Below are 24,247 nucleotides of genomic sequence, written 5' to 3' on the forward strand. Positions count from 1 at the left end.
CAGAAAAGAGCTGCTATGCTATAGGATGGCAATGACTACAAGTTATTGTAAGTATGATAGAGGTGCAGTTTCTTGACAGAAGGTGACAACATCCAGATTACAACTACTGATTTCCTTGTCTATGGAGATTCTCAGTCATCCAGATCATAGTTATCCCAAAGATGCTTTTTCACGAGGCAACTGGACTTTCTTGTTTTTCTTTGAAGATGTTTCTCTTGTCATCCAAGAAACTTCTTCAGCTCTGACTGGCTGGTGGGGAATGGAAGGATTTATATTCCTTGGAGACAGCTGGTCATTTGCATTCTTTTAGAGAGTCATTGAGCCACTTGGAGGTTTGTCTGTGTCCTCAGGGTCACCTGAGTAGTACAAATGGGTGTGGAGCCTTCTTGGAACTTCCAATCCTTTTAACAGTTCCAGGAGTATAAATCTTTCCATTCCCCACCATCCAGTCAGAGCTGAAGAAGCTTCTTGGATGAGAAGCAAAATGTCTTCTAAGAAAAACAAGGAAGTCTAGTAGCCTCGTGAAAAAAGCATCTTTGGGATACTGATTTCCTTAATAAAGTTTTTTCTTAAAAAAAATAAAATTATAAATAAAATCATAAGTGCTTCATTCAAAAGAAAGCTTCTTTGGTTGCTCTGGGTGCTAGCAAATTACTTCATTTCAGTGACTAAAAAGAGTAAGGTCCCACAATAAGTGTTAACCTCAGTACTGAACTTGACCGGTAGTTCATGTTGTTGACCGTCAACAGCTCCAGGTCAATGATATATTCCCGTGGACCTGTTAATGGCTTTACCAACACAAGCATTGCACTCACGGAGCTTGTTTGCTGAAAGAAAGAAGAAAAACAAGTTCATGTACAGCCAAGGCACCCACAAATAATTTCCCTGGATGTGTGCCTATGTGAAAATGATTTAGAAAATATATTTCAGACCTCACACAAATGTGAGTGCAACTTTTTCTCTCCTATTATTTAAAGCAATCACATCCTTTTTCAGGCTTCAATGTGATTCTGCAAAAAGACCCTACTGCTTTAGGTTATTTTAATGATTCTAAAATATAGCTTCTTTAATTAATAAGAGATGTGTTAGGTTTAAATGAGATTTAAAGCATTTCTTCCAAATCATTGAAAGAGTGTATATGCTCCTATATGCGTATTCACACACAGAGATATATCTGGTGTATTGTAATGGTTAAAGTGTTAAACCTAGGGCCACCAAGGGCATGTTCAAATTCTCCCTCAGCCATGGAAGTTCACTGGGAAACTCTGGGTCAGCCCAACACAGATGTGATGGAATGTAGTCTGGATTTCGAGGAGGGAGGGAGAGCATTCCAGAGGAGTAAGAGGCAACTTAGTTTCTGTAACCGAAGGAGGGTGAAAACAGTCCCTCCCTAACATGTCTCAGAGAATATGCTTGATATAGGTGGCAGTCTGTTTCAGTTTGGCAAGATTTTGTCTATAGGTGTGGAGCAATAAAGAAATCTGCTTTAAAGAATCACTGTGTGTTTTTCTTGATTTCTGGGACCTGATAATAGAGCAGGTGTCTTCAAACTTGGCCTTTTTATGACTTGTGGACTTCAACTCCCAGAATTCCTCAGCCAGCGTGCCTGGCTGAGGAATTCTGGGAGTTGAAGTCCACAAGTCATAAAAGGGCCAAGTTTGAAGACCCCCGTAATAGAGTTATTTTGTATAAAAAAATAGAAGATAAAATATGAATTATGTCTTTAACAGTGATCAGATGACACAATGGGACAAAATAGTTCTTCATAATGAAGTTGTTGATTCTAGCCTCTTTAGTTCGGTATGCTGAGTTCCATTTTCAGCATCTAAGAAGCTCCAGAAAAGCATACGGGAATACTTACTCTAAGAAAGAAGTCTCCATTGTCATTTCCAGATTTAATCCGGAAGGTGTTAATTGTATTGGGGATAATCGTGGTTGCCTGGATTTGGAAGATATCAGATGGCACAGTCCTCTCTGAATGGATGCTCATATATTTGTGAACAATGGAGTATGGCAGGTCCCGACAAAGATGATTAGATACTGAACAAATACAGCGACTGTAAAAGAAAGCACAGTGATTGAAAAACATACTCATTCCATTGCAAACTGGTGTTCAGTTTGGAACTCTATTAATAGCTTCCCTTACTTTTCAGATGCAAGCACGTAAGGCTCCTGACAAGGATTTCTTGGGTAACAGCGATAGCCACCATGATAATTGGAACACATCTCATCTTCTCGACATTCATTGCGTGTTTCACATTCATTTATATCTATATTAGCAAAAAGGAAAAAAGTTCTACAATTCTGCTATCTGCATTCTTTGAGACTGGAGTTATTCATAAACTTGAATCAGCAAATGTCTATGGAAATTCTCAATCATCCAGGTCACAGTTGCCTCAAAGGTGCTTTTCAAAAGGCAACTGGACTCTTGCTTTTTTCCTTTCCTTTTGATTCCCCATCATTTAGTCAGAACTGAAGAAGCATCTTGGATGAGAAAGGAAATGTTTTCAAGGAAAAATACCAAGAAAGTCCAGTTGCTTTTTGAAAAGCATATTTGAATCTGCAAAATATCTTAATAATTAGAACTTAATTATTTGTTGCAGTCTGCAAACTATCTACTTAGCCCTTCTTTTGCACATATTGTAGCTTCTGTATGTGGATTATGAAGTACATATAAAAAAGGGAACAGACCTCAGAGATCTAAAGGCTGCCCCATTCTTCACGTACTGTAGTCTATCTCAGATATGCAGGGCTCCACGTTTATTCTTACTTACATCTATATCTATATCTCTATCTATCTCTATCATCTATATTTTTATCTACTTTTAAGTGGGATTCTCTAGCTAAATAATCATACTGTACTTGATTTCTCCTTGCTCCTTTCCATTCCAGATTTTTGCACTCTTAGATAAAAAAAAACAAATGAGTTTTTCAATATGTTATATGCTGTAGGAGATCAGTGGTCTATATTGGTTGCACATTTTTGCCAGGTCTGATTTAAACCTGCTATGCATTTCTTAGATAAGTTTTACTGTATTATATTACCAAGAGAATATCTTGTGTCAAGCAAGGATTTGTCATTTGTATGATTTGATTTTTTTAAAATAACATTAATATAATCATTACTTTTGCAGATATGGGAACTTACCTTGACAGTTTCTTCCTCTGACCAACTGGTATCCATCTGGACATGCGCAGGAGAATTTTCCTGGCTCATTGACACATTGATATTGGCACAGGAAGTTAGAAGCTCTACATTCATCAACATCTGCAAAACAGAGGCATTTTCTAACCCAGTTTTGAAGGTTCAGCATCTGCCTTTACATTGTTCCTTGCCTATTATCTTTGTTACTTGGGCTGCAAAATACAAATGTTTCTTCCTTCCTTCCTGCTTTTTGACAGCTTCTGGAGGGAAACTGCATCTGCCTACAGGAATGAGGTGCATGAACAGGAACAGAATCACTACTACCAAGTAGAAAGCAAAAAGCTTTCAAAGAGCAAGATTTTAGTGAAAGAATCAGCTTTCTAAAATGCTTTTTTTTAATTGCAAAAGTTTGCCAGAGAATCTGAGCCTAATATATTGGTCTGGTTGACACAATATTTTAAGCCATAATATGGATTCTCTATTTTTAACAAATAGTATTGTGGGAGCCCAGCACAATGTTAGTGGGAAAATCAAGGTGCAGAAGTGGTCTTTTTTCTAAGATTATAAGACTCCAGTATGCTTACCTTTGCTTGTGTGTAATAAGAGATATTAGTGATGATCACACTAAAGAAGGCATTAAAGCTTCTGATTAGGAAGGAGAAAAAATGAACCTGCAAGATGTTTTCTTTGCACATTACTAACAGTGAACATGTTCTATTCAAAAGATTCCTTCCCATCCCTGTTGTTTGAGAACTTCATCAAGCTAAACAGCTACTACTCACCATCACAGCTGATTCTGTCTGGGCTTAATTCAAAGCCTTGATTGCACTGGCATAAGAAAGAACCAACTATATTGTAGCACAGTTGAGCACAGGGGTTGCCGGTCTCACACTCATTTATGTCTAAGAAGAAAACAAGACAAATGTGGCATTTTGATAGTTTCTTGAACCAGTTAGGAGCATATTCATTAGATTCTTTGTATACAATACATGCTTGTTCACTGTGAATCAACCCCAGCTTATCAAGTGTGGACCATTTTTTCTGCTTAGTTTTGCTTCCTTCCCCAAATTAAAATGAATGGTATTTTATGCAAACAAATAGTGGCTTATATAATTAGAAGTAAAATTGATCCAGTTGCTTTATGGATCTGAATATCAACTACTGGCAACAGAAAATAACCAGGGCTCATGCATATACATCAGTGTTCTTTCACTGTACCCCGATTTTCTTTGGTTTCTTGGAGGTGAAGCACCAAATATGATATCTAAAGCAATGATTTTTGTTGTTGTTGTTAGTTGCGAAGCCGTATCCAACCCATTGTGACCCCATGGACAATGTTCCTCCAGGCCTTCCTGTCCTCTACCATCTTCTGGAATCCATTTAAGCTCACACCTACTGCTTCAGTGACATCATCCAGCCACCTCATTCTCTGTCATCCCCTTCTTCTATTGCCCTATTACCAGCATTAGGCTCTTCTCCAGTGAGTCCTTTCTTCTCATTAGGTGGCCAAAGTACTTGAGTTTCAACTTCAGCATCTGGCCTTCTAAAGAGCAGTCAGGGTTTATCTCCTCTAGGAATGACTGCTTTGATCGCCTTGCAGTCCACGGGACTCGTAGGAGTCTTCTCCAGCACCATAGTTCAAAGGCTTCAATTCTTTTGCATTCAGCCTTTCTTATGGTCCAACTTTCACAGCCATACATTGCAACTGGGAAAACCATGGCCTTGACTATACGTACTTTTGTTGACAGGGTGATGTCTCTGCTTTTTAGTATGCTGCCTAGATTTGCCATAGCTTTCCTCCCCAGGAGCAAGCGTCTTTTAATTTCTTGGTTGCAGTCCCCATCTGTGGTGATCTTGGAGCCCAGGAAGATAAAATCTGTCACTACCTCCATTTCTTCCCCATCTATTTGCCAGAATTGAGAGGGCCGGATGCCATGATCTTGGTTTTCTTAATGTTGAATTTTAGGCCAAACTTTGCACTCTCCTTCTTCACAAAACCCAAACCTGATTGAGCATGGGTACAAGTCCATATTCAGGTCTACCCTGTGGTTAGAGGAGAGGCAAATGCTTTTCATTTTCCTATTTTATTGTGGTTGTGGGCTGTTGACCAGTACTTTTGTTATGATTTTGAGCTCTTTTCTTAGGAAAATCTGAGGGATTTTTTTTTCTCTTTCTGCCTACCCTATCACCAGTTTGCCCAGTATTTAGCTGAAAGAATCACTTAGATTTGCTTTTTTCAGGCAGAGTCTATATGGAGATTGACATTTCCACTAAGTAGACCACACCAGAAAATGAACCATAGGAAGACTCAAACTACTTTTATTAAGATTGGATAGCAGATTGAATAACAGAACCTTACAAAATCTGATTATTCTTTACCTCCTTCTTATACATCACTGAATCAAGAAGGCTTATGCCTGAGCTGCTTCCAAATGTTATATTGTAGTTTGGACTTAAAAAATATTTCAGCCTCTTTTGTCTAGATAATGGTATAGTACCTTAATATTTTTGTCAGTCTTTTTTCCTTACTGTCTACAAAGTCTGAGATAAATCATCTGTGGAATTAGCTGGGATGCCTTTTGGCCTGTAGGTTCTGATAAAATGGCTAAGTCACTATCTGGCATGCTCTCTGCCATCCGTGACTATATCTGTGCCTAATTTGGATCCTATAGGGAACAGAGGGAACATGATGGGTGCTTGTAGCCTGTGAAAGCTGTGATGTGTCCCTCCCTTAAGGAGCCCTCGCTGGATGCAACCAATTTGGATAATTAAAAACCAGTTTCCAACATTACCTTTTGGGGAAAAGTTATGAAAAGGTGGTGGGAACATTTTCTACAAAGCATCATGGTAGAAGAGGTTTAGCTAGATACTTTTTAGTTAGATTAGGACTCACCATGGAGTGGAAATAGTGCTGGCTACTATCCCAATCTTTGTTGGGATTTAGATGCAAGTAATGTTCTTGTTTTATTCCTTCTGGATTTTCAGTGGCATTGATATTACTGACTACTGTATCATTTTTACCATCTGCCAGCACAGGGGATTGGAGGCAATGATTTGCAATGGTTCTGTTCTTTCTTTAGTAGGTATTGGTGTAGTGGTTAAGGCAAAAGGCTAGAAACTGGGATGCTATGAGTTCTTATCCTGCCTTAAGCACAAATCCCTGAGTAGCTTTGGGCCAGTCACTCTTTCAGCCTCAGATAGAAGACAATGACCAATAACGTCTGAAATATTGCCAAGAAAACTGCAGGAAACTTGCCTAGGCAGCTACCAGGCATCATCACTGAAAGCACAAAACTTTCTATTTTGGCTGACCTGGCGATCTGTCCCAATATCAGGAGGTTGGAGGGAACTAGATGGAATGATACAGACTGAAGTTGAACCCAAGCAAAAGTTTTTCGTCTAATCAATTTCCTAATTAGCTTTGGTGGTATTTCTTGAGGAAGAGGCATTAACACAAGGAAATAGGTCTGTGACTTGGGGAACTTTCTGGATTTGCAATTACTGTCTGATAGGCATTGGGAGTTGTGGTCTGGAAGGTATTTGCTAAGTGGTTATATCACTTTCTGGAGCATGAAGACCAATAATAACTCAAGCCCTTATCATCACTGGCTTAGATTACTGCAATATGAACTTGAAGACCACTATAAGCTACAGCTGATTCAAATGGAAAAGCATGCTTGATGGGAGATATTAATTGTATTCATTGGGGGCCAACAGGCTGTTAAGTGCAATTCAAAGTGCTGGTTTTCCCCTATAAGGCCTTAGCAAAGTACCTTCAAGGTTGCCTTCTCCAACCAGAATCAACCTTTTCAATGCAATCTTAATGGGAAAATGTCTTAACAAACTCACATTTTCATGAAGCTAGTTAATGATGCTTTTCACTCATTCATTATGGATCAACCTACTTAAAAAACAGGTTAGTTTCAAGCGTGGTGCCCTCCAGAAAGTGGTTAAGGATGAGCTGTTCCAGAGAGCCCTTGAGAGCCTAATGGCATCTTGTATGTAGTACTGAAGTGCTGCTGAAGTGTTATTATACTAATACTAATGGAACATCATGTACATATATACATTGCTTACTGGTGTACACCGCTTAGAGAGTGCTTGCACTTAAAGCGGTATATAAGTCTCATAAATAAATAAAATAAATAAATAGTATTTAATAACATTAGGTAGGTAATTAATCAGAATGCTATGGTGCATTTAATTGCTTGGATTAGTTTTTTAATCTTCATTATTTACTATGGCTATTTTATATATACCTACACAACCATAAATATTTTATTGCTTTTTTAAAAATTGCATTTTGCATATTATTTGTGATACTATGGATTTGTACATACAACCTCAATAAATAAGTGACACATCAATCATTGGTATTCATATGGTGGCTTCTTAATTTTTCTACAGTTAAGTTTTTGTATCCTTATATCTATTTATCTGCTTCAGTCTAGCTTGCCAAGGAGAACCCCAAGTTTATGATAGAAACCTAACCAAAGCCAGATTGGACAGCCAATTTTCTGAAATGGTATAATGCTTGAGCATGGGTTGGACTAGAAGACCTCCAAGGTTCCTTTCAATTCTATTATTCTATTCTACTTCTATATTTGAGCTAAGTTAAGGCAGATTTTGAGAAGAAGGAAATGCAAATACTATAGCTTCTACTTTCAAATATGTTTTGAAATGAGAATTCGTAGGGCTATAGCATTCTAAACATTTTCATGAAAAATAAAATGCCAGTCTTCTGCTAAATGGAAGCCTCAAGAATACTGGGTATCATCTTCCCCAATTTTACTCTATGTTTTCTATGAGATATGGCAGTGATGGCAAACCTTTTAGAGACCAAGGGCCCAAACTGCAACTCAAAACCCACTTAGGTATCGTCGGGTATGGCGATTGGCTGGGTGTGGCCAATTGGCTGGGTGTGGCCCATTGGGTGGGCGTGGCTGCGGTGGTAATAGCAGACTGGGTGGGACTAAAAAGTTCAATCAATCAATTCCAACTTTGCAAGATCTTTTTTTTCCCTGCAAGAAGTTGAAAAGAAAGCTCACAATTTTGGCCTTTGCTAATAATATTGAAACTTTCCAGGTCACCTAGCAGGGCATAAAAAAGGATGCATGGCTCTGAAACTTTAACACATGCACAATGACAACAAAAGGAAAAAAATGTTTAAAAGCAAAACAAGTATCAGTTAAAGCAAAGCCAAAACAATATTAAAATCAATTATCAAAGTCTCAGAAAGAAACAATGCAGAATTCACACCATGTAAGTTTGGAGGCAACCTTGCTTCCTTCACTCCAATGAGTTCCTATGGCAGGTTGGATTTCAGCAAAAAGCCTGACTCATCTAATCACCAATGATGTCCAGTAGATCTCTGGTGAATAATATATAGATGAGGTGCAAATTTTCAAACATGCTGACTCCTCCTGGTTTAAATATCTATCTTAAACAATTAATGATAGTCTCTCCTCAAAACTTGTCTGATGCATCAGTTGATACTTTTAATAATCATAATATAATTTATTACATTAAAAAAAGAAGTTGAAATTGACTGATTGATTGAACCTCTTTTTTTTTTTGTACACGGCAGCAGAGGCCTAAAGCGAAAAGGTTTTACAAAACCCAGCTGAAGGCCTAGGACTGGGGCGACGGCGTGCATGCCCACAGAGAGGGCTCTGAGTGCCGCCTCTGTCAGAATCCAATTATATTTCATCTTTAATTATCAAACATAGAAACTCCCAATTCTGCCTTCTCTGGATTCTGCCATAAGAGGGAGAAAAGGGGGAGAGCAAAGGGGCTTTATGGCCCTCACTTCCTTCAGCACACTTCAAAGGACTGAATGTGTGTTTATTGTGGCCTCTAAGCTTTAACATATCAAAGAAGAGTAATTGCCTTTCATGTAGTTATCTGAAGTCTCCATCCAGACGGAAGAAGAAAGGGGATGGAATTGTGATACTTGAAACTATCACTGGAAGGGGGGTTGATTGGGTGGGACTACTGGGGAACCCCTAAAACCTTGAATGGGAGAGCTTGAACCCCAAGTCCTGTCTAGCATGCCTGCAACCATTTTCTCTTAATAAAGGATTCCTGTTGGAAGAATTATTCCAAGAGTTCTGTCTTCTTAAGATGCAAAGTGGGGTGGGTCCTCACAGCCTCTGGCACTCATGCCATAGGTTTGCCACCATTGCTACAAAATTGGGAACTCAAAAATCCATATAATCCTGTCTCATTTCCTGAGATTTACCAAGATTATTGTGAACTCTGAGGTTAGAAATTGATCCGGATCACTTTTTTTTAACTTTCAGCTGTGATTTGGTTTTTGTAATTGTCATTTCAATAAAGTTAAATAAAAATGTTAATCAAACTAATTAATGTAATTGCTATTTTAAGAGTACTGACTATGCTGTAATGTGGTTTTAAGTGTTTAAGACATTTGGATTTGTAGCCTAGACATATTCTTGGATAGTGAAAAAGAATCTAATAAAAATTAAGTACCTACTGTCTCTAGGTTTTTGCCAAATAACCATATAATTTCAAAACCATAAGAATGCAGTAATAAATCTGTTTCTTAACAGAATATTCATTAGAAGATTTGACCTGTTTTGTCAAGACAAAACAATTAAAAATAAAACCAATTAAAATCAATACTGCAAATTTACCAACAGAATAATGATGCATGGAAACCTTCCAGAAGTCAATGACAGATAAAGAATAGCATATTAATGATTTAAAATGTGAATGATAAACAGGTATTCATTATATAGATCAAGAATTTTAATTTGATGTACTTGGGAATGACGGTGATCCCCAACCTTTCCACCTTGATGGCCTGTCCTAGCGCAGGGAGGGCCATGTGAGTGGTAGGCACATGTGCGCATGCACACAGCTCCATGTGAATGGAGCTTGTGCATGAGCAGAGGGAGCTTGACTAGTGCTCAAAGCTCCATTCATGCGAGTGGAGGGTGCTTGAGCGGAGATCGCTCGTGTGATCTGGTTCAAATAGGACATGGCCCGATAGTGGGTCGTGGCCTGGGTGTTGGGGACCTCTGCTCTATGACACAAAAAACTTAATTATACTAGGTTACCAGCCAATTGATGCCTGTTCAGATGGCTGGTGGCTTTGCAGAGAATGGGTAGCTTTCCTTCCATCATATCTTATCCTGTTAAGTGGAGATCCCAGGAATGAACATGGAACATTTTGCACATAACTGAGTGGTTCTATCACAGGATTATTAAGTCTGTTTGGAAATCACCACTGATAATACAACCAACCATTTGACAAAACCAAATTATTCAGCCACATCAAATTTCTTAGCACAGAGCTCTCAAACTTAACATTTAATGTATCAAAACCTGTCCTTTTATTCTTATTCAACTTTCATTAAAGATGCAACATTTAATCAATGCAAGACAGAAAGTTACTTCTACTTAAATGAACAGAGGTTTCCCCCCAAAAAACTATAAGTTTTAACATTAGTGCTTATAAATATTTAGATGAGCACTATATTTCTATGAAAGTCTCTGGAGTCATTCCCTACAATTTCAATTCCAATAATTGCATTTATAACAGGTTCGGACTTGAAATCCAAGCATCTGAATGGAACTAAGATGGAAAAAAGCTTTTCTAAAGCAACATACCTTATTCAGATATAAAGAAAGCAGACTCCTTTCTACAGAAATATTCTTTTTATTCATATGCAAACATCCATGTTATATATCATTATATCCATTTTTTCTTCCATTCAATCATGACCAACTCTTGGAGACTGCCTGGACAAGTTCTTACAGTTTTCTTGGCAAGGTTTTTCAGAAGTGGTTTGCTATTGCTTCCTTCCAGGGGCTCAAAGAAAATGACTAGCCCAACCCAGCTGGCTTTGTGCCTAAGGCAGGACTAGAATTCAGAGTCTCCTGGTTTCTGGTCAGATGCTTTAACCATCATTATCAAACTGGCTCTATATATCCGTTATATCCAATCCAAAATAGCTCCAATGTTTGACCCTCATACAATGTGACACAGAGCTTCCTAAGTACCTTAGTATCCTATAGTTATTCTTTAAAGTCACCCATTGTTAGGAAAAAGGGCAGTTTAAGACTGGGACGAGCTGAGACAACTGCTAGACTAAGATGCAGGAGGTAATTATACAAGTCTACCTGGGTGTTTTGTACTGAACAGCACCCTCCCCTGTGTTTGCCTTTTTTCGGAATAGGAAAGCCATCCCCACATTTCTTTAAATACAATCCACAGACTTTCAGCATTTCAAATGTACCCATTAGCCTCCCAATATTGGAGATCTTTGGTTAGCTTTTTCAGAAAGAATTCTATGAACTCTGGAAAAGTTAATATTACAGCACTACTTTGGGTGAAGATATGGGGGGAAGATTTTAGCAATTACTTTTATAAATCTATAACTACTCTTCAATTAATTCCCTAAAATTCATAACAAAATCAATTAAAATATCCTTAACTGAAAGTTATTTGAAACTGAAATAAGAAATGCATCATACAAACAAAGGCAGGGTCAGAGCAATATTTTAAAATAAATATAAATTTAATAGTCCACACTAATGAAAAGACTAAATTAAATCTAAATCACTACTATTGATATAGAATATCTTTTCTTTTTATTATTACTCTATAAAAGAACAACAATGGAATCACATACAAAAAGTATGTTGATGAATGCATTTCTTGAAGGTCATTTTATATACCACATAAATGGCTATCTTCATTGAATTCCATGTATCTTGCATTTATATAACCAGAAAATGTGATAGTAAATACATATGTCTAAATTTAAACATGACAGTTTCTACAAAAATGTCCTGAAGTATGCTTACCAGCACATGTGCGGTTGTCAGGTGTTAACTGAAAGCCAGCATTGCAATGGCAGTGGTAGGAACCAGGACTGTTCACACACCGATGGTGGCAAAAGGAAGGGAACGTGCATTCATCAATGTCTATGTTGCCATTAGAACAGAAGTATTTTAAAAATAATTCCAAAAATGACATTACAAAAAAAATGAACCGCCACATATAATCTTAATATCATAGGAATATTGTACACATGGAACTGTCAAGCAGCAATACCTGCAAACATCCCCTTTGGTGCCCATGAGTTTCTTTTATGTATTTTTCATGAAACCAAAATTTAATAGAAAAGTAGCATACTGCAAAGAAAAATATCAATGTGCAACACCATAATTAATTTTAAGAATACATTTGGCATTCTTAGTGGAGACTAATTTCCATATATAGATAATCCTCAACTTACAACAGACTTACAACTTATAACAAAGGAGCCGAGGTGACGCAGTGGTTAAAATGCAGTCCTGCTGACTGCCAGCAGTTCAATTCTCACCAGCTCAAGGTTGACTCAGCCCTCTATCCTTCCAAGGTGGGTAAAATGAGGACCTAGATCAGAGGTGTCAAACTCACAACATCACGTGATGTGTTGTGACATATCATGACTTTTTTTCCATTGCTGGCAATGGGGTGAGTGCGGTTTCACCATGACACATCCGGCCCATGGGCTGGCAGTTTGACACCCCTGACCTAGATTGTTGGGGGCAATAGGCTGGCTCTGTAAACCACTTAGAAAGGGTTGTAAAGCACTGTGAAGCGGTGTATAAGTCTAAGTGCTATTGCTATTTAGTGGCTGTTCAAAGTTACAATGGCACTGAAAAAAGTGATTTATGACCATTTGTCAGCCTTAAGACCATTGCAGCATCCTCATGGTCATGTGATCCAAATCCAGATGCTTGGCAACTGACTCATATTTATGACAATTGCAGTGTCCTGGGGTCATGTGATCACCTTTTGCAACCTTCTGACAAGCAAAGTCAATGGGGAAGCCAGATTTACTTAACAACCGCGTTACTAACTTAACAACTGCAGGGATTCACTTAACAACTGTAGCAAATGGGGCAAAACTCACTTAGCAAATGTCTCACTTAGCAATAGAAATTTTGGGCTCAATTGTGGTCCTAGGTTGAGGACTACCTGTACTGCTTTAATAAAAGCCAAAGACTGATATGGAACAGCAGAGCTGTAGTGCTGGACAAGAGAGAGTAACAAAGCATTTTTCACTAGGAGGCCTTCCTATAGTATAGCAGCCCTTTAGGGCTAGATTTTGGACCATTCTGTAAATCTCAGTCAAAAGTCACTGTTTGATCTCTGACTGGATTCCCTTGAAATTCATCGTTCAGATATTGAATGGAAAAATCATAGGATTTAACCCCAAATTAAAATTATCCCCAAACATCAAGGAGGCCAGAGATGCTGGGCAAAATATTTGACATATGTGCTTCATAGTGCCTGAGACAGCATATAAAGCACCTATTTTTGAATTGTTAAAGAGGCTGTGTCTGCTATTTGCAAAGTCCGTCATTTGACAGCTACTGCCTTATCTGCAGGCATAAACTTGTAGAGACCACATGACTGCTTTAATTATTTGAACATAGGTGCATGCTGAACTGATTTCTTTCAAATGTCTTAATGCACAGTCCTCTTACAAGCTCTCCATCTTAAACCTTGTAATAGCTTTTCACACCTATCTATCCTTCACGTGTGGTAACTAAGACTTTCATCATCCTCATCAATGCAACTCCACTGCTGGCTGCAGATGATAAGAGCAGATCTGTTATTTCCACATGTATGTCCATTTATTTATTTATTTCATTGCAAAAACTTATATATGGCCACCTATACTATATACTACTAAAACTCCTATGTCTGTAACTTTTAACTGAGTGAAATACAGCATCATGGGGCAAAACTTTGTTAACAAATGATCTTCAAATGGGATAACTTACAGAATATTGGGACCTGTAAGTACCCAATGGAATAAAATTTGCGAAAATTCTAGCCGCTTCAGTGTTGTTGGACTGCTGCTGCTTCAGCCTGGCCACTCAACAACAGGTACTTACTTTCCTGTTGGTCTTGGACTTGCAATTTTCTGCTGCTTTATCCCCTGCAACCTTCCAGAAGCAAAGTTAATAGAGAGGCCAGCAGGAATTGGAGGGAGGGAGGGAAGGAGGGAGGGAGGGAGGATTTCCAATGCTTTTAAGGAAATTCAATGGGGAAGCCAACAGAAAGTCAGAAGTTGCTCCCATTCTCACTGCTGTTTTGCTCACCTATATTCATTCTGTTTATATAAAGAAATATATCTGAAAGAATGACCCAATAGGGCATTGGTTGTCTAGTACATGATAATCTAGGCAGCTAATAGTAACATTCAATAAAAACAAAATACATAAACCCCACAAAAAGACATTTTGCAATGTGGTACTTACCAAAGCACTGGTCTCCTCGCTTTTGATACCCAGTTCGACACTGGCAGGTGAATGATCCCCTTAAGTTGACACAGACCTGATCTGACCTACAGGTGTGGGCACCAGTGGTACATTCATCAATATCTTTTAAAAACAAGGAAAGAAAATGACATATTATGAACTTTGGAAAGGTCATCATAATGTTTATATTTCTCTTCAAAATATGAAGATGTTAAAAATCACAATCTGATTCCAATGTTATTGGAAGAGAATCATAACTGTCGTCCTGAATAAATCATCCCTCAGCTTATTTCGGCATCCATGGCATTGCCAGTTCTTTTGTAGTCTTTCTCAGCTTCATTTTTTCATCATTTTCCAAAAAATTATGATGTAGGCAGAGATTTCTACGAAGATTTCTTGGGCAATAACTTGCCAACTTACATGCCAATTACTCAAAGTAGCCAATTACTCAAAGTAGCCAAGAAGGCTCACATAAAACAAAACAGTGTATATAAAATCTACCTGAAGTAATAACTCTGCCTCAACAAAAAAGTCCAAGCAATTTTATTCAGATCACACTAGTCAAGGAAAGTAGATTCTGGATCTCATTTGATAGAGGTGGTTTACTTTCTCTAATGTCATACCTGAACACACAAACACAATGCTGGCTATGTTTATAGTCCTCAGATTTGAGGTAAAGGAGGTATAGCGGCATCCTTGCTTTTATTCTTCTCCAAGGCAGATCAATGTTTGAAGGCCATTATGGAAATGGACAAAACATAACTATTCCCTGAAAGTCCAGGCACAGGTTTGTTGGATTACTGAAGTATTTTGGAGGTTCATCCTCCCTTTGCAGTGGTATCACTTTAATAGATTAAAATGTTTTTCTCCTCTTTTTCCTTATAGCAACTTATAGTGGATTGTAGATGATTTCCTAGTTTTATGCCTCCTATAATCTAATGCAGTACTATGACATGACTTCCTTCTGACATTGAACACCAACTGGAAGTTTCTAAGCTGAATAAACAAATTCCTTAAAACTAGTTTACAAATCCCAGTTGAACTCTTTGTATTTGTTCAGGAACTGGGACCAGTGGCAGATTCCGGGTGGAGCCATGGAAAAGAAAAAAATGGATTCTTTCTCATGCAAAATGAAAACAATGTTGAGCACAAGACTCAAATCACGAATTGAACTGTTTTGACCTTCTTCTTTAAACTTGCTCCCCCTCCAGTTCTCACTTCAAATACCCAAATATTTTCCAACATGCTTCCTTTCTAACTGACAGCTCGATATAAATTTTCTTCCGACCTGCCTTGGTCTTTGAACTGATAGCTGTTATCAGTTCTTAAAAGCTGGTGTACTGCTTAAAAAAAATATACAAAGATGACAGATGGGGGAATGCAGAATTTTTATTAACTTGCAAAAATGCCTATCATATCTCAGGTGGGTTGAGCGTGAGATAAACAGTGAGATAGAAGGGGAGAGAATGTATCTTGTAAGCAAGCACTATATAGTTAGTATGTTTGCATGTATGAATATGGTTGGGGGAATAAGGCTTGCATTTAAAAAAAAACCCTGTGTAGTACATATTAGTGCATCTGCACATGCATTTAGAGGTAGTCCTCATCTTATGACCATTTATTCAGCAACCATTCAAACTTATGGCAGTGCAAAATGAAGGGACTCCAAAATTACAGCTGTTGCAGTGCCCCCATGTCACATGATCAAAATCCAGGCACTTGGCAGCCCATCTACACTTATGATTGCAGAGGTATTTCAACTTTTCCCATCCCTTCCCCCATCTATGTCCTTTGACCCCCAGCACTCCATGGCTCCTGCTGCCCTAGCTGATTTTTTCTGTATTTCTGCTCCTAAGTGCTAACTAAACATGCCTGGTCTGCCCCTTCATGAGGCAACTGATAGCCATATAAGACCTTAGCAAGTCACACACAGTGGTTTCCTCGCAAGAACTGAGGAAGATGGCCTTACAAGGTCATTAGTAGCCTGAGCAAAAAGATGGCAAAGGTCAGCTGAGGCAGCAAAGCAAAGAGTGGTAGGAACCTAGGAGTGCAATGTTTTGAGGAGTGACTGGCTGGGAACTAGGCTGGAGTGGCTGCAGCTTCGTGTGGCAACTGCAGTTTTGCAGCACACTGTTGGACTGGGCTGAGCTGGACTTTATATTACAAAGGTATTAATGTTGTGCTGTGGCTCAGAGATTTTCTTGCAGTCCTAGAAATGCAGTGCATCAAGAAACCCCTTTGTGCTGTTCTCAGGCTGGGCTCTGCACTGCAAAGGGATCTGCATTGCACTGTGATTCAGGGCCTTCATGCAGCTCCAGAGCCACGATACTCCAAGAAGTCCCTTTGTAGTGTGCTGCTGAGGTGACTGAGGCTCACTGGGGTGGCTGTGTTTCCTGCAGTTTTTCTGGCATATTTTTGGAAATGGTATGCTATTGCCCTCCTCCTAGGACTGAGAGCAATGACTGACTCAAGGGCACCAAACTGAGTTCATATCTAAGGTGGGACTAGAACTCACAATCTCCTGATTTCTAGCCTGGTCCCTTAACCACTACACCAAATTGGCTCTTATTAAAATTTTAGCTTAGCCTATTTCCTGCTATTATGCTTTTTTCAAATAACACAAATGCTTTTTATGTAGAACATTAATAACATCATAGTAGTGATTTTTCATATACAGCCTACAGTAAGTTTTTATAATTCATAGATGTCTAGAAGCTTGTTCCACTGCACGTAAAGTTAATGGAATCTGTGTGTGCATGAGAGTAAAACAGGTAACAATCACCAGTGAGTTAACATGAGAAAAGGAGAAAGGTCAGTGAAGAGGCCTTCCTCTTTCTGTCAGCCTTCCTCTTTCTCACACACAAACTTCTTTCTGCTTCACACCACCCTGTCCTTCTGAATCATCTGTTTTTGCAAATATAAAAAAATAAAACTTCACACAATGCATTTGTTTCTAAGCAACAGCTGCATATGTTCCCCCTCTGCTCAGCTTTGGCAGAGAGATCCAAATGGAAAAAACACCACAAAAGAGAGAAAGAAGAAACAAAAGAATGGAGAAACAACATTAGAAAGAGAGAGGAAGATGCCTGCCAGCAGTTTATGGTAGGGTAAGACTTGGCCCTCCTTTCCTCCAACCTCTTTAACATGCGCTATTGAAAGCACTCATTCATAACCATGAATATTTCTATTTTCCATAAATCACATTCAATCTCAAAATAATTTCTCAAAGCAGATGATGTTTATTGTATTGCATTGTCTTGTGAAGTATTTGCTGTATTGTTCAGTCAAAATGCTTTCAAAACTCATAAATTCAGAAAAAACAATCTGACAGTAAAAATGGGAAATCAACACCATTCATAGTGGTATGAATAATATTAACTCTCAGACAGAGGCCTCACAAGAATGGTGTTTAAATAGCCTTCCTAAATGAGATAAAAGAAACTAACCAAAGGGGTTTTGTGTTTCCTAACTTGGATCGTTTCCAGGAAGGTAGATTTCAACTGAGAGCCAGCCTGATCTAGTGGTTAAGACACCAGACTAGATCCATGAACCAAGAAGGCAATGGCAGACCGCTTCCCAAATTTTGTCCAGAACTTGACTTGAAAACACGCATTCATAAAGGGAGCAGGGTTATGAGGAACGAAATACGAAGTGTCTGTATTTGTATGTTACAAACAGCAAGCTGTAATGAAAAGACACTAACAGGGAGCAAGAGAGTATCAGGGGCACTGTTAGTGTTTTATAAGCTGCAGCAGTTTAAAAGAAGCTGATTTCAGACCAGGAAAAAGTCTTCCCCTTTTTTGACTTCAGTAAATGACAGGACTTTGACTGTCCCCAAAGTGAAATCCAGATTTTAGGATTTGGGTACAAATAAGCAAGCTCATCTCTCCTATTAAAAATATGATTTAAAATTATGAGTTTTGGGTTTTGCTAATTTTCAATGAAATCTTTGATAAAGTCGCAAGTTTCTATAATTGTTTTATTTGACATATGGATTAAAAACTAACATGGTATATTTATCTCTTGCCTAATCATCATTCAAATGAAATTATTCATTTCATATATTATGGGAATCCTGAGGGAGAGCATATTACAACATTACAAGTCTTTCTTAGAGAAGATATCATGACACTACTGCTACACAGAAAATCTCAAATGTTCAGAAAGAAAAGAGAAACAAATGATGTGGAATTTTGGGGGAAGGGAGGCTCGGTTATTTCCATCACTGTTTTTCTTTCTCCTGTCAGACAAATTTCTTTTAAATCAGGCAGGTTTTAATTCATAAAAACTGATTTAATTGTTCAATTTTATGGGTGGTGTCTATATGTTATTAATGTTTTAATTTTCTATCTTATCAAGTAGGCTTTGGTCTACTTTATCAAATGCTTTACAAAAATCCAAGTAAATTATATCCACAGCATTTTTCTGGTCCACTAATTTTACCACTTTATCAAAGAATACAATAAGATTTGTCTGGCATGATCTGTTTTTGAAAAACACATATTGACTACTAGTTATGATTTTGTTTGCCTCTAGATATTTGCACATTCATTGCTTGATTATATTTTCCAGAATCTTCTCAGGTATTGAGGTCAGGCTGATAGATCTGCGGATTGCTGGATCCATTTATTAATTGTCTTACTTTATTTTACTCTTATTACTGTTAGCTGCTTTAAGTGTAAAGATAAGATATAAATCAACATCCATTGTATCAAGAATTCTTATAATATGTTTGTAAGGCAAATAAATGTTTGTCTATTTGATTATCTAAGAACTGACTTCTTAATTAAGTGATGTGGCCAAGTAAAATTGATTCTACAATTCCTAGACTAGAATTTTAGTGACAGCTAAAAAATATTTTTTCTACATGGGCTAATGGTAAAAATGGTAGGAACCAGAACTAACCAAAACTGAATAGAAGAAGTGATCTGGAGAAACAAACAAACAAACAAGATCCTCTCCCCACATCAAATGAAAATAAATACCGGTACATTGCTAATCTGTGTTTGACATTTTTCAGTACATATTGTATACATTTGTTTGGTGATATCCTTCCCCCTCAATCAGTTGCTATGTAGAGAAGTTTCTTCCACACAAGGTGCTTATTTCTCTTCTTGCATTTAAAATACCCTGAAGATGAAAAATAGTGCGTGGGCAGCCATATATTTTCTCCAGTGGTTTTAACCTTGATTGCTGGATGCTATGGATTGAGGAGAGAGATAAATAAAGTTGCTGAAACTCAGAATAGAGAGGATGGAGTAAGAAATAATGGCTGGCTTGAGCAGGAAACATGGACAAGGAAGACTTCTTCCTTATGGGAAAATGAACCATCAACTAATTATGTAGAGCTGTAGCCATTTATACAGATCTAAAATAGGAAATATCAAATCTGCTATAATTTTTAGTATGTATTCTGGAGCAGAATAAAATGGCCTCAATAGTCAAACAGACAATAACATGAGCTCAGAAAACCTAAACCCACCCCCACATCTCTAATTTTTCTCTCTCCCTATGCTGTTCTCTTTGTTCTTTTTGTCTTTTCTTTCGATCTTGCATCTTTTATTACATTTTTATGCTGCCCATCTCATTCATAGAGCAACTCTGCATCTTCTTTTCCTAATTTCTATTTTTCTCAGCACATGTCTCCCTTTTATTTCTCCTTCTTTATATCTCTACATTTTCTAATTCCTTCCTTATATCTTTGCATTTTCAAGATTCTTAATACCTTTATAAAATGTTAACACTCAGCTAATGCCAGCCAGAGATATTTAACTGCTTAGCTCTGTGACTTTAGGGTCATTTAGTGCTATTATAGGTTTCACCACCCACTGCAAAATCCCATAACAGAGTGCAAGATGAATACTTTATTGTAACAATCCAAGACTTAAGATACATCCACCACGCAAACTTTAGCAAACTTTTTTTTTATACTCATGAAGAACGGGTTTCAAAAGTACTCTTGAAATTGTTTTGTTATGTGCTAAGATTTAGGAGATAGCCAAAAGGAATATAAAAGGTATGTGTGTATGGGAGGAAGGGAGCCTATTGCCCATCTCCCCTGCTGAATACAGATCAATTTGCATTTCATTGTCCTCAATTCCCGTCAGGTTCATTAATTGCCAGTGATTTCTTTGCATTTGCCAAAAAATGTACCCAGGGCTTCTTTGAGAAGTTATTTATACCGTTTTGTCCCTTCTGATGCTGACTTTGGCAGAAGGCTTGTTGTTCTGTGCTAAAATGCTGGGTGAGTTGCTTTGAGGTCCCAAACAACCCTTTCTTGAAGCAAACTGTTCTTTTAAGGCATCTGCTGCAGCTTCCCCTCCTTTCCTGTGACCACTGGGTTCTCTCTAAAACCTAAAAACAAACCTGACTGACTAGTACATTCCAGGTTTCATTGGAAGTGGCTCCTAGTCAAAATGCTTAGGATCTCTCTTTTAATCTTGATCCCTCCATTCTCCACTTGAATGCTTGGCTTGGTTCCATCCGACTGTGACTCATTCTTCCCCAAACCCCTGACTCATTCAGCTCATTTGTTTTCTTATGTAACATTCTAATCTCCGCACTTCACTTCCTACAACTAGATAATCATAGCCATGCTTGGCATTCCAGCATGGTTCCCACCAGCCCTTTAGACTTCAGTGCAATTGTTCCTTTAGAACAGCCCCTTTTATGTAACAAGCCACAAGCTGTCTTGATATCTTTTTAAACTTTTAACAATCTGAGGTCCATGGTTACAGAGCATTGTGTCCTAGCTATCCAAGCATGTGTTAGGAACTTGTTACTCTTGGTTGCTAGTTGCAGGGTTGGAAAAATCCAAGACCTCGTTGCCCAGGATCTAATGTTTTAACAATGGCATCCAAAGCAAGTTTTATTGAATCACAAGTCACCAACATGAATCATGATACAATCATGCTCTGATAACGTGGATTTCCATCTTGTCCCCATGATTCCCATTATTTCATCCCCATTCCATGATGAGACTGGCTACAACAGTATAAATGAGTATTTCCACTATTCCACTATCACAGCTTTAAATGCTGAAGTCTTTTTATTACACTTACTGGGATTTACATTGTTGGGTACTTTTCTACATGATATTGTGAATTCTGGGAATCGTAATCCCAACGTACTTGCAGGACAGCATATTGGGAAGACTGTTACCATCATTTTAAAAGATACAATATTGCAAATTATAAAGTGTGACCTGCATTTAATAAAAGAATTTTGGAGGATATTCAAAAATATAATTACAGATAAAAAGTGTTTTTCCTTCTCTGGCACATTTTTCAGAATTATTATGGAACTGTTCCATGTATTCTCTTCATTACCATTTTCTGAAGTTTTAAAAATGTTTTTTTGAAACAAAAAAGCAGAAGGACACTGAAATAAAATAAAATAACCAAATTAATTTTCTGATTCATCACCTCAACAATTGTAAAAATAAATCAAAAGATAAGGGAAACATAAATGAAATAATTATGTAGTATTGGATATGAAGCTGCTTTCTTTATTTCTTTAAAAGGAATAGAAAATCTCATGTCTAGAATTTTTATATATTTATTTTTAACCCTATCTTTATTATTTTTTACAAATAACTCAAGGCAGCAAATACAATCAACACACTTTTCTTCTCCTATTTTCCCCACAACAACCCTGCGAGGTGGGTTGGGATGAGAGAGGATGAGTAGAAGTCACAGTCTCCTGCTTTTGGTCTTAACCCTTAGACCAAACTGGCTCTCTAATTATCTGCATTTTTAAAAGCTTGGCTGGGGAATTCTGGGAGTTGAAGTCCACAGGTCTTAAAGTCGCCATGATTGCCCCTGAACTAGGGAGATCAAGCCTGAGACATTTTCTAAAATTACATTTTTGCCTGGGACTCAACTCTTTTTTATTTGACCATCACCTTGGTTGTGGCTCTTAGACTTGCTTCTCAAGTTTATTCCTGCTGCCAATTACAGATACCATCTTTCCACTCAGTATTAAGCCAGCAAAACCTTTCTAGACCAAGAATTGAAGTGGTGGAGAAACTTGTGTCTGTTTAGTTACAGGCTTCATGTACCTGGCTAAGGCCACTTATATTATATCTCCATCTGCAATACAAACATATTTTTGAGTTATCCTTTGATTTCCTTTGTTGCTCTAGCTTTCCCCAAAGAATCCAGAGAATTGGTGCAGAGAATTTGCCCTCAGAAATCCTTGTTTTCTTATCCCATGAAATAAAATTCTTAGAGTTCCCCAAGACGAGGTAATAAAGCTGTGCTTGTTTAAACCTGTAATATGAATGTGCCAAAAGTACTAATGTTAAGAGCTGTGACTCAGAGGCTGTCTGCATTAGTGACTAGTGATTCATGGTGGGATAGAGAGGAAAGGGGAGAATTTACTGCTGAGAGATATAGCTGAGGTTAAACCCTCTTACTGTGTTAGCTGAGTAAACTGTTATATAGGAAGTTACCTTCCTTCTAGCCCTCTGTCCCTTAAGCCCATGTCCCCAAATCTGGCAGCAATTTTTCCAGGGACCTTTTGGTCTTTCCGCTCATTGCCATCTAAAAGGTCCTTTTTACCTGGAGCTCTGGCACAGGTGCTACCACACTGTACCAATAGTTTTGTCCACCCACTCAAGTTAATTTTATCCCCAACTTTCCTTCTGAAGAAAAAAACCTTGGCTATTCTGGGGCTTCTAGTTTACATGCTGCAAATGAAGTTCAAGCTGAGTTCAGTGGCAGCTATCAAAAGAGGCGACTTATCTGAACCAAGATATTGTTTTCCATCTGCCATCATGTTATCTCTTGGCAGCAGGTTCCTTTCTCTACAACTCCCTGAGTAAATAAGTAGATTCCTGATGCTGTTCCAGCTTTAAAATATGCCTTTGAAGAGCTCAGCCAGGAACAAGCTAGGGTGATTTCCCCCCATCAAAGATGTCCATATGATTCTCTAGCAAAGAGGTAGGTATGTCCTTGGTTGGATAAGGAATGTAGTCAAGGTTTATTCATGTCACAAGCTGACAATCTGAACAGTGTGCAAAAATAGGGAGCATTTCAGAACATGTCAGGATATTAACAAGGTAGGTTCGCATGAGATGTATTAAAGGAATTTAGACCTAGTATGAACTTCTGACATTATGTCTCAACAACAGCCTTCTCCTGGGAGGAGATTTTTTTTATTTATTGTAACTAAGTTCATCCCATATTTATTGCAGGTTTGTTTCTCTCCCCAAAAGGACAACACTGATTTTTGGCAATGGTGGTCTGTTGGTATTCTGGGGTTTATAAATGGAGATAGGGGACACCGTACTACATTAGCACATCAATTCTTAAAACAATTATGTAAAATACTTATTCTTTACCAGTCTTCTACTGCAGATAGCCCAGGCAACAACTGAGAGCTTACCTGCCTGTAGCACTGATCTGTTTACTGATTCATTACCCACAGTGATTTTTTTATTTCTTCAGGGATATGGGGGGGGGAAGCATTTTTGTTGGAAAAGCTTATATGAAATTGAGCAATAGCCATTATTTAAAGGATAAATATCTGCATAAGCATGATTAATTTACAAAGTTTAACTCAAATTAATAAGATCTGAAGGAGACTGGCAAAGACTCCTTAATGGGAAATAACCCCATTCCTCAAAACACCACGAATCATGCAGGTTGGCATTAAGTTAAAGTTCAAAGAACTTGAAAGTTATTTATTAATTTTTTCACCATCTTTCTAAAGTAAGGTAATGATATATTTTGACTTTCTTAAATTTATAGATAAATGTCAAAATGTTTAACCTTAAGGATTTTTTTTTAAAGAAGTGATTTTGATAGAGAG

At 37.9% G+C, this 24,247-nt stretch overlaps 1 protein-coding gene across 1 annotated transcript in view; it reads right to left on the reverse strand.

The window, feature by feature from the left end:
* Window positions 1–267: 267 nt before the first annotated feature.
* The window catches only part of EFEMP1 (EGF containing fibulin extracellular matrix protein 1), a 58,119-nt gene continuing 34,139 nt past the window's right edge, over window positions 268–24,247 (reverse strand). The window contains exons 5-11 of the mRNA XM_039344376.1: window positions 14,435–14,557; window positions 11,981–12,100; window positions 3,928–4,047; window positions 3,149–3,268; window positions 2,147–2,270; window positions 1,862–2,057; window positions 268–827 (exon numbers count right to left, since the gene is read on the reverse strand). Of these exons, the coding sequence (XP_039200310.1) occupies window positions 669–827; window positions 1,862–2,057; window positions 2,147–2,270; window positions 3,149–3,268; window positions 3,928–4,047; window positions 11,981–12,100; window positions 14,435–14,557 (962 nt within the window). The 3' untranslated portion in view covers window positions 268–668. The remainder of the gene's footprint in view (window positions 828–1,861; window positions 2,058–2,146; window positions 2,271–3,148; window positions 3,269–3,927; window positions 4,048–11,980; window positions 12,101–14,434; window positions 14,558–24,247) is intronic.

This window comes from Crotalus tigris, unplaced genomic scaffold (genome assembly GCF_016545835.1).
Source record: "Crotalus tigris isolate CLP2741 ecotype Arizona unplaced genomic scaffold, ASM1654583v1 scf7180000017903.3850313, whole genome shotgun sequence".
Classification (NCBI taxonomy): Eukaryota; Metazoa; Chordata; class Lepidosauria; order Squamata; family Viperidae; genus Crotalus; species Crotalus tigris.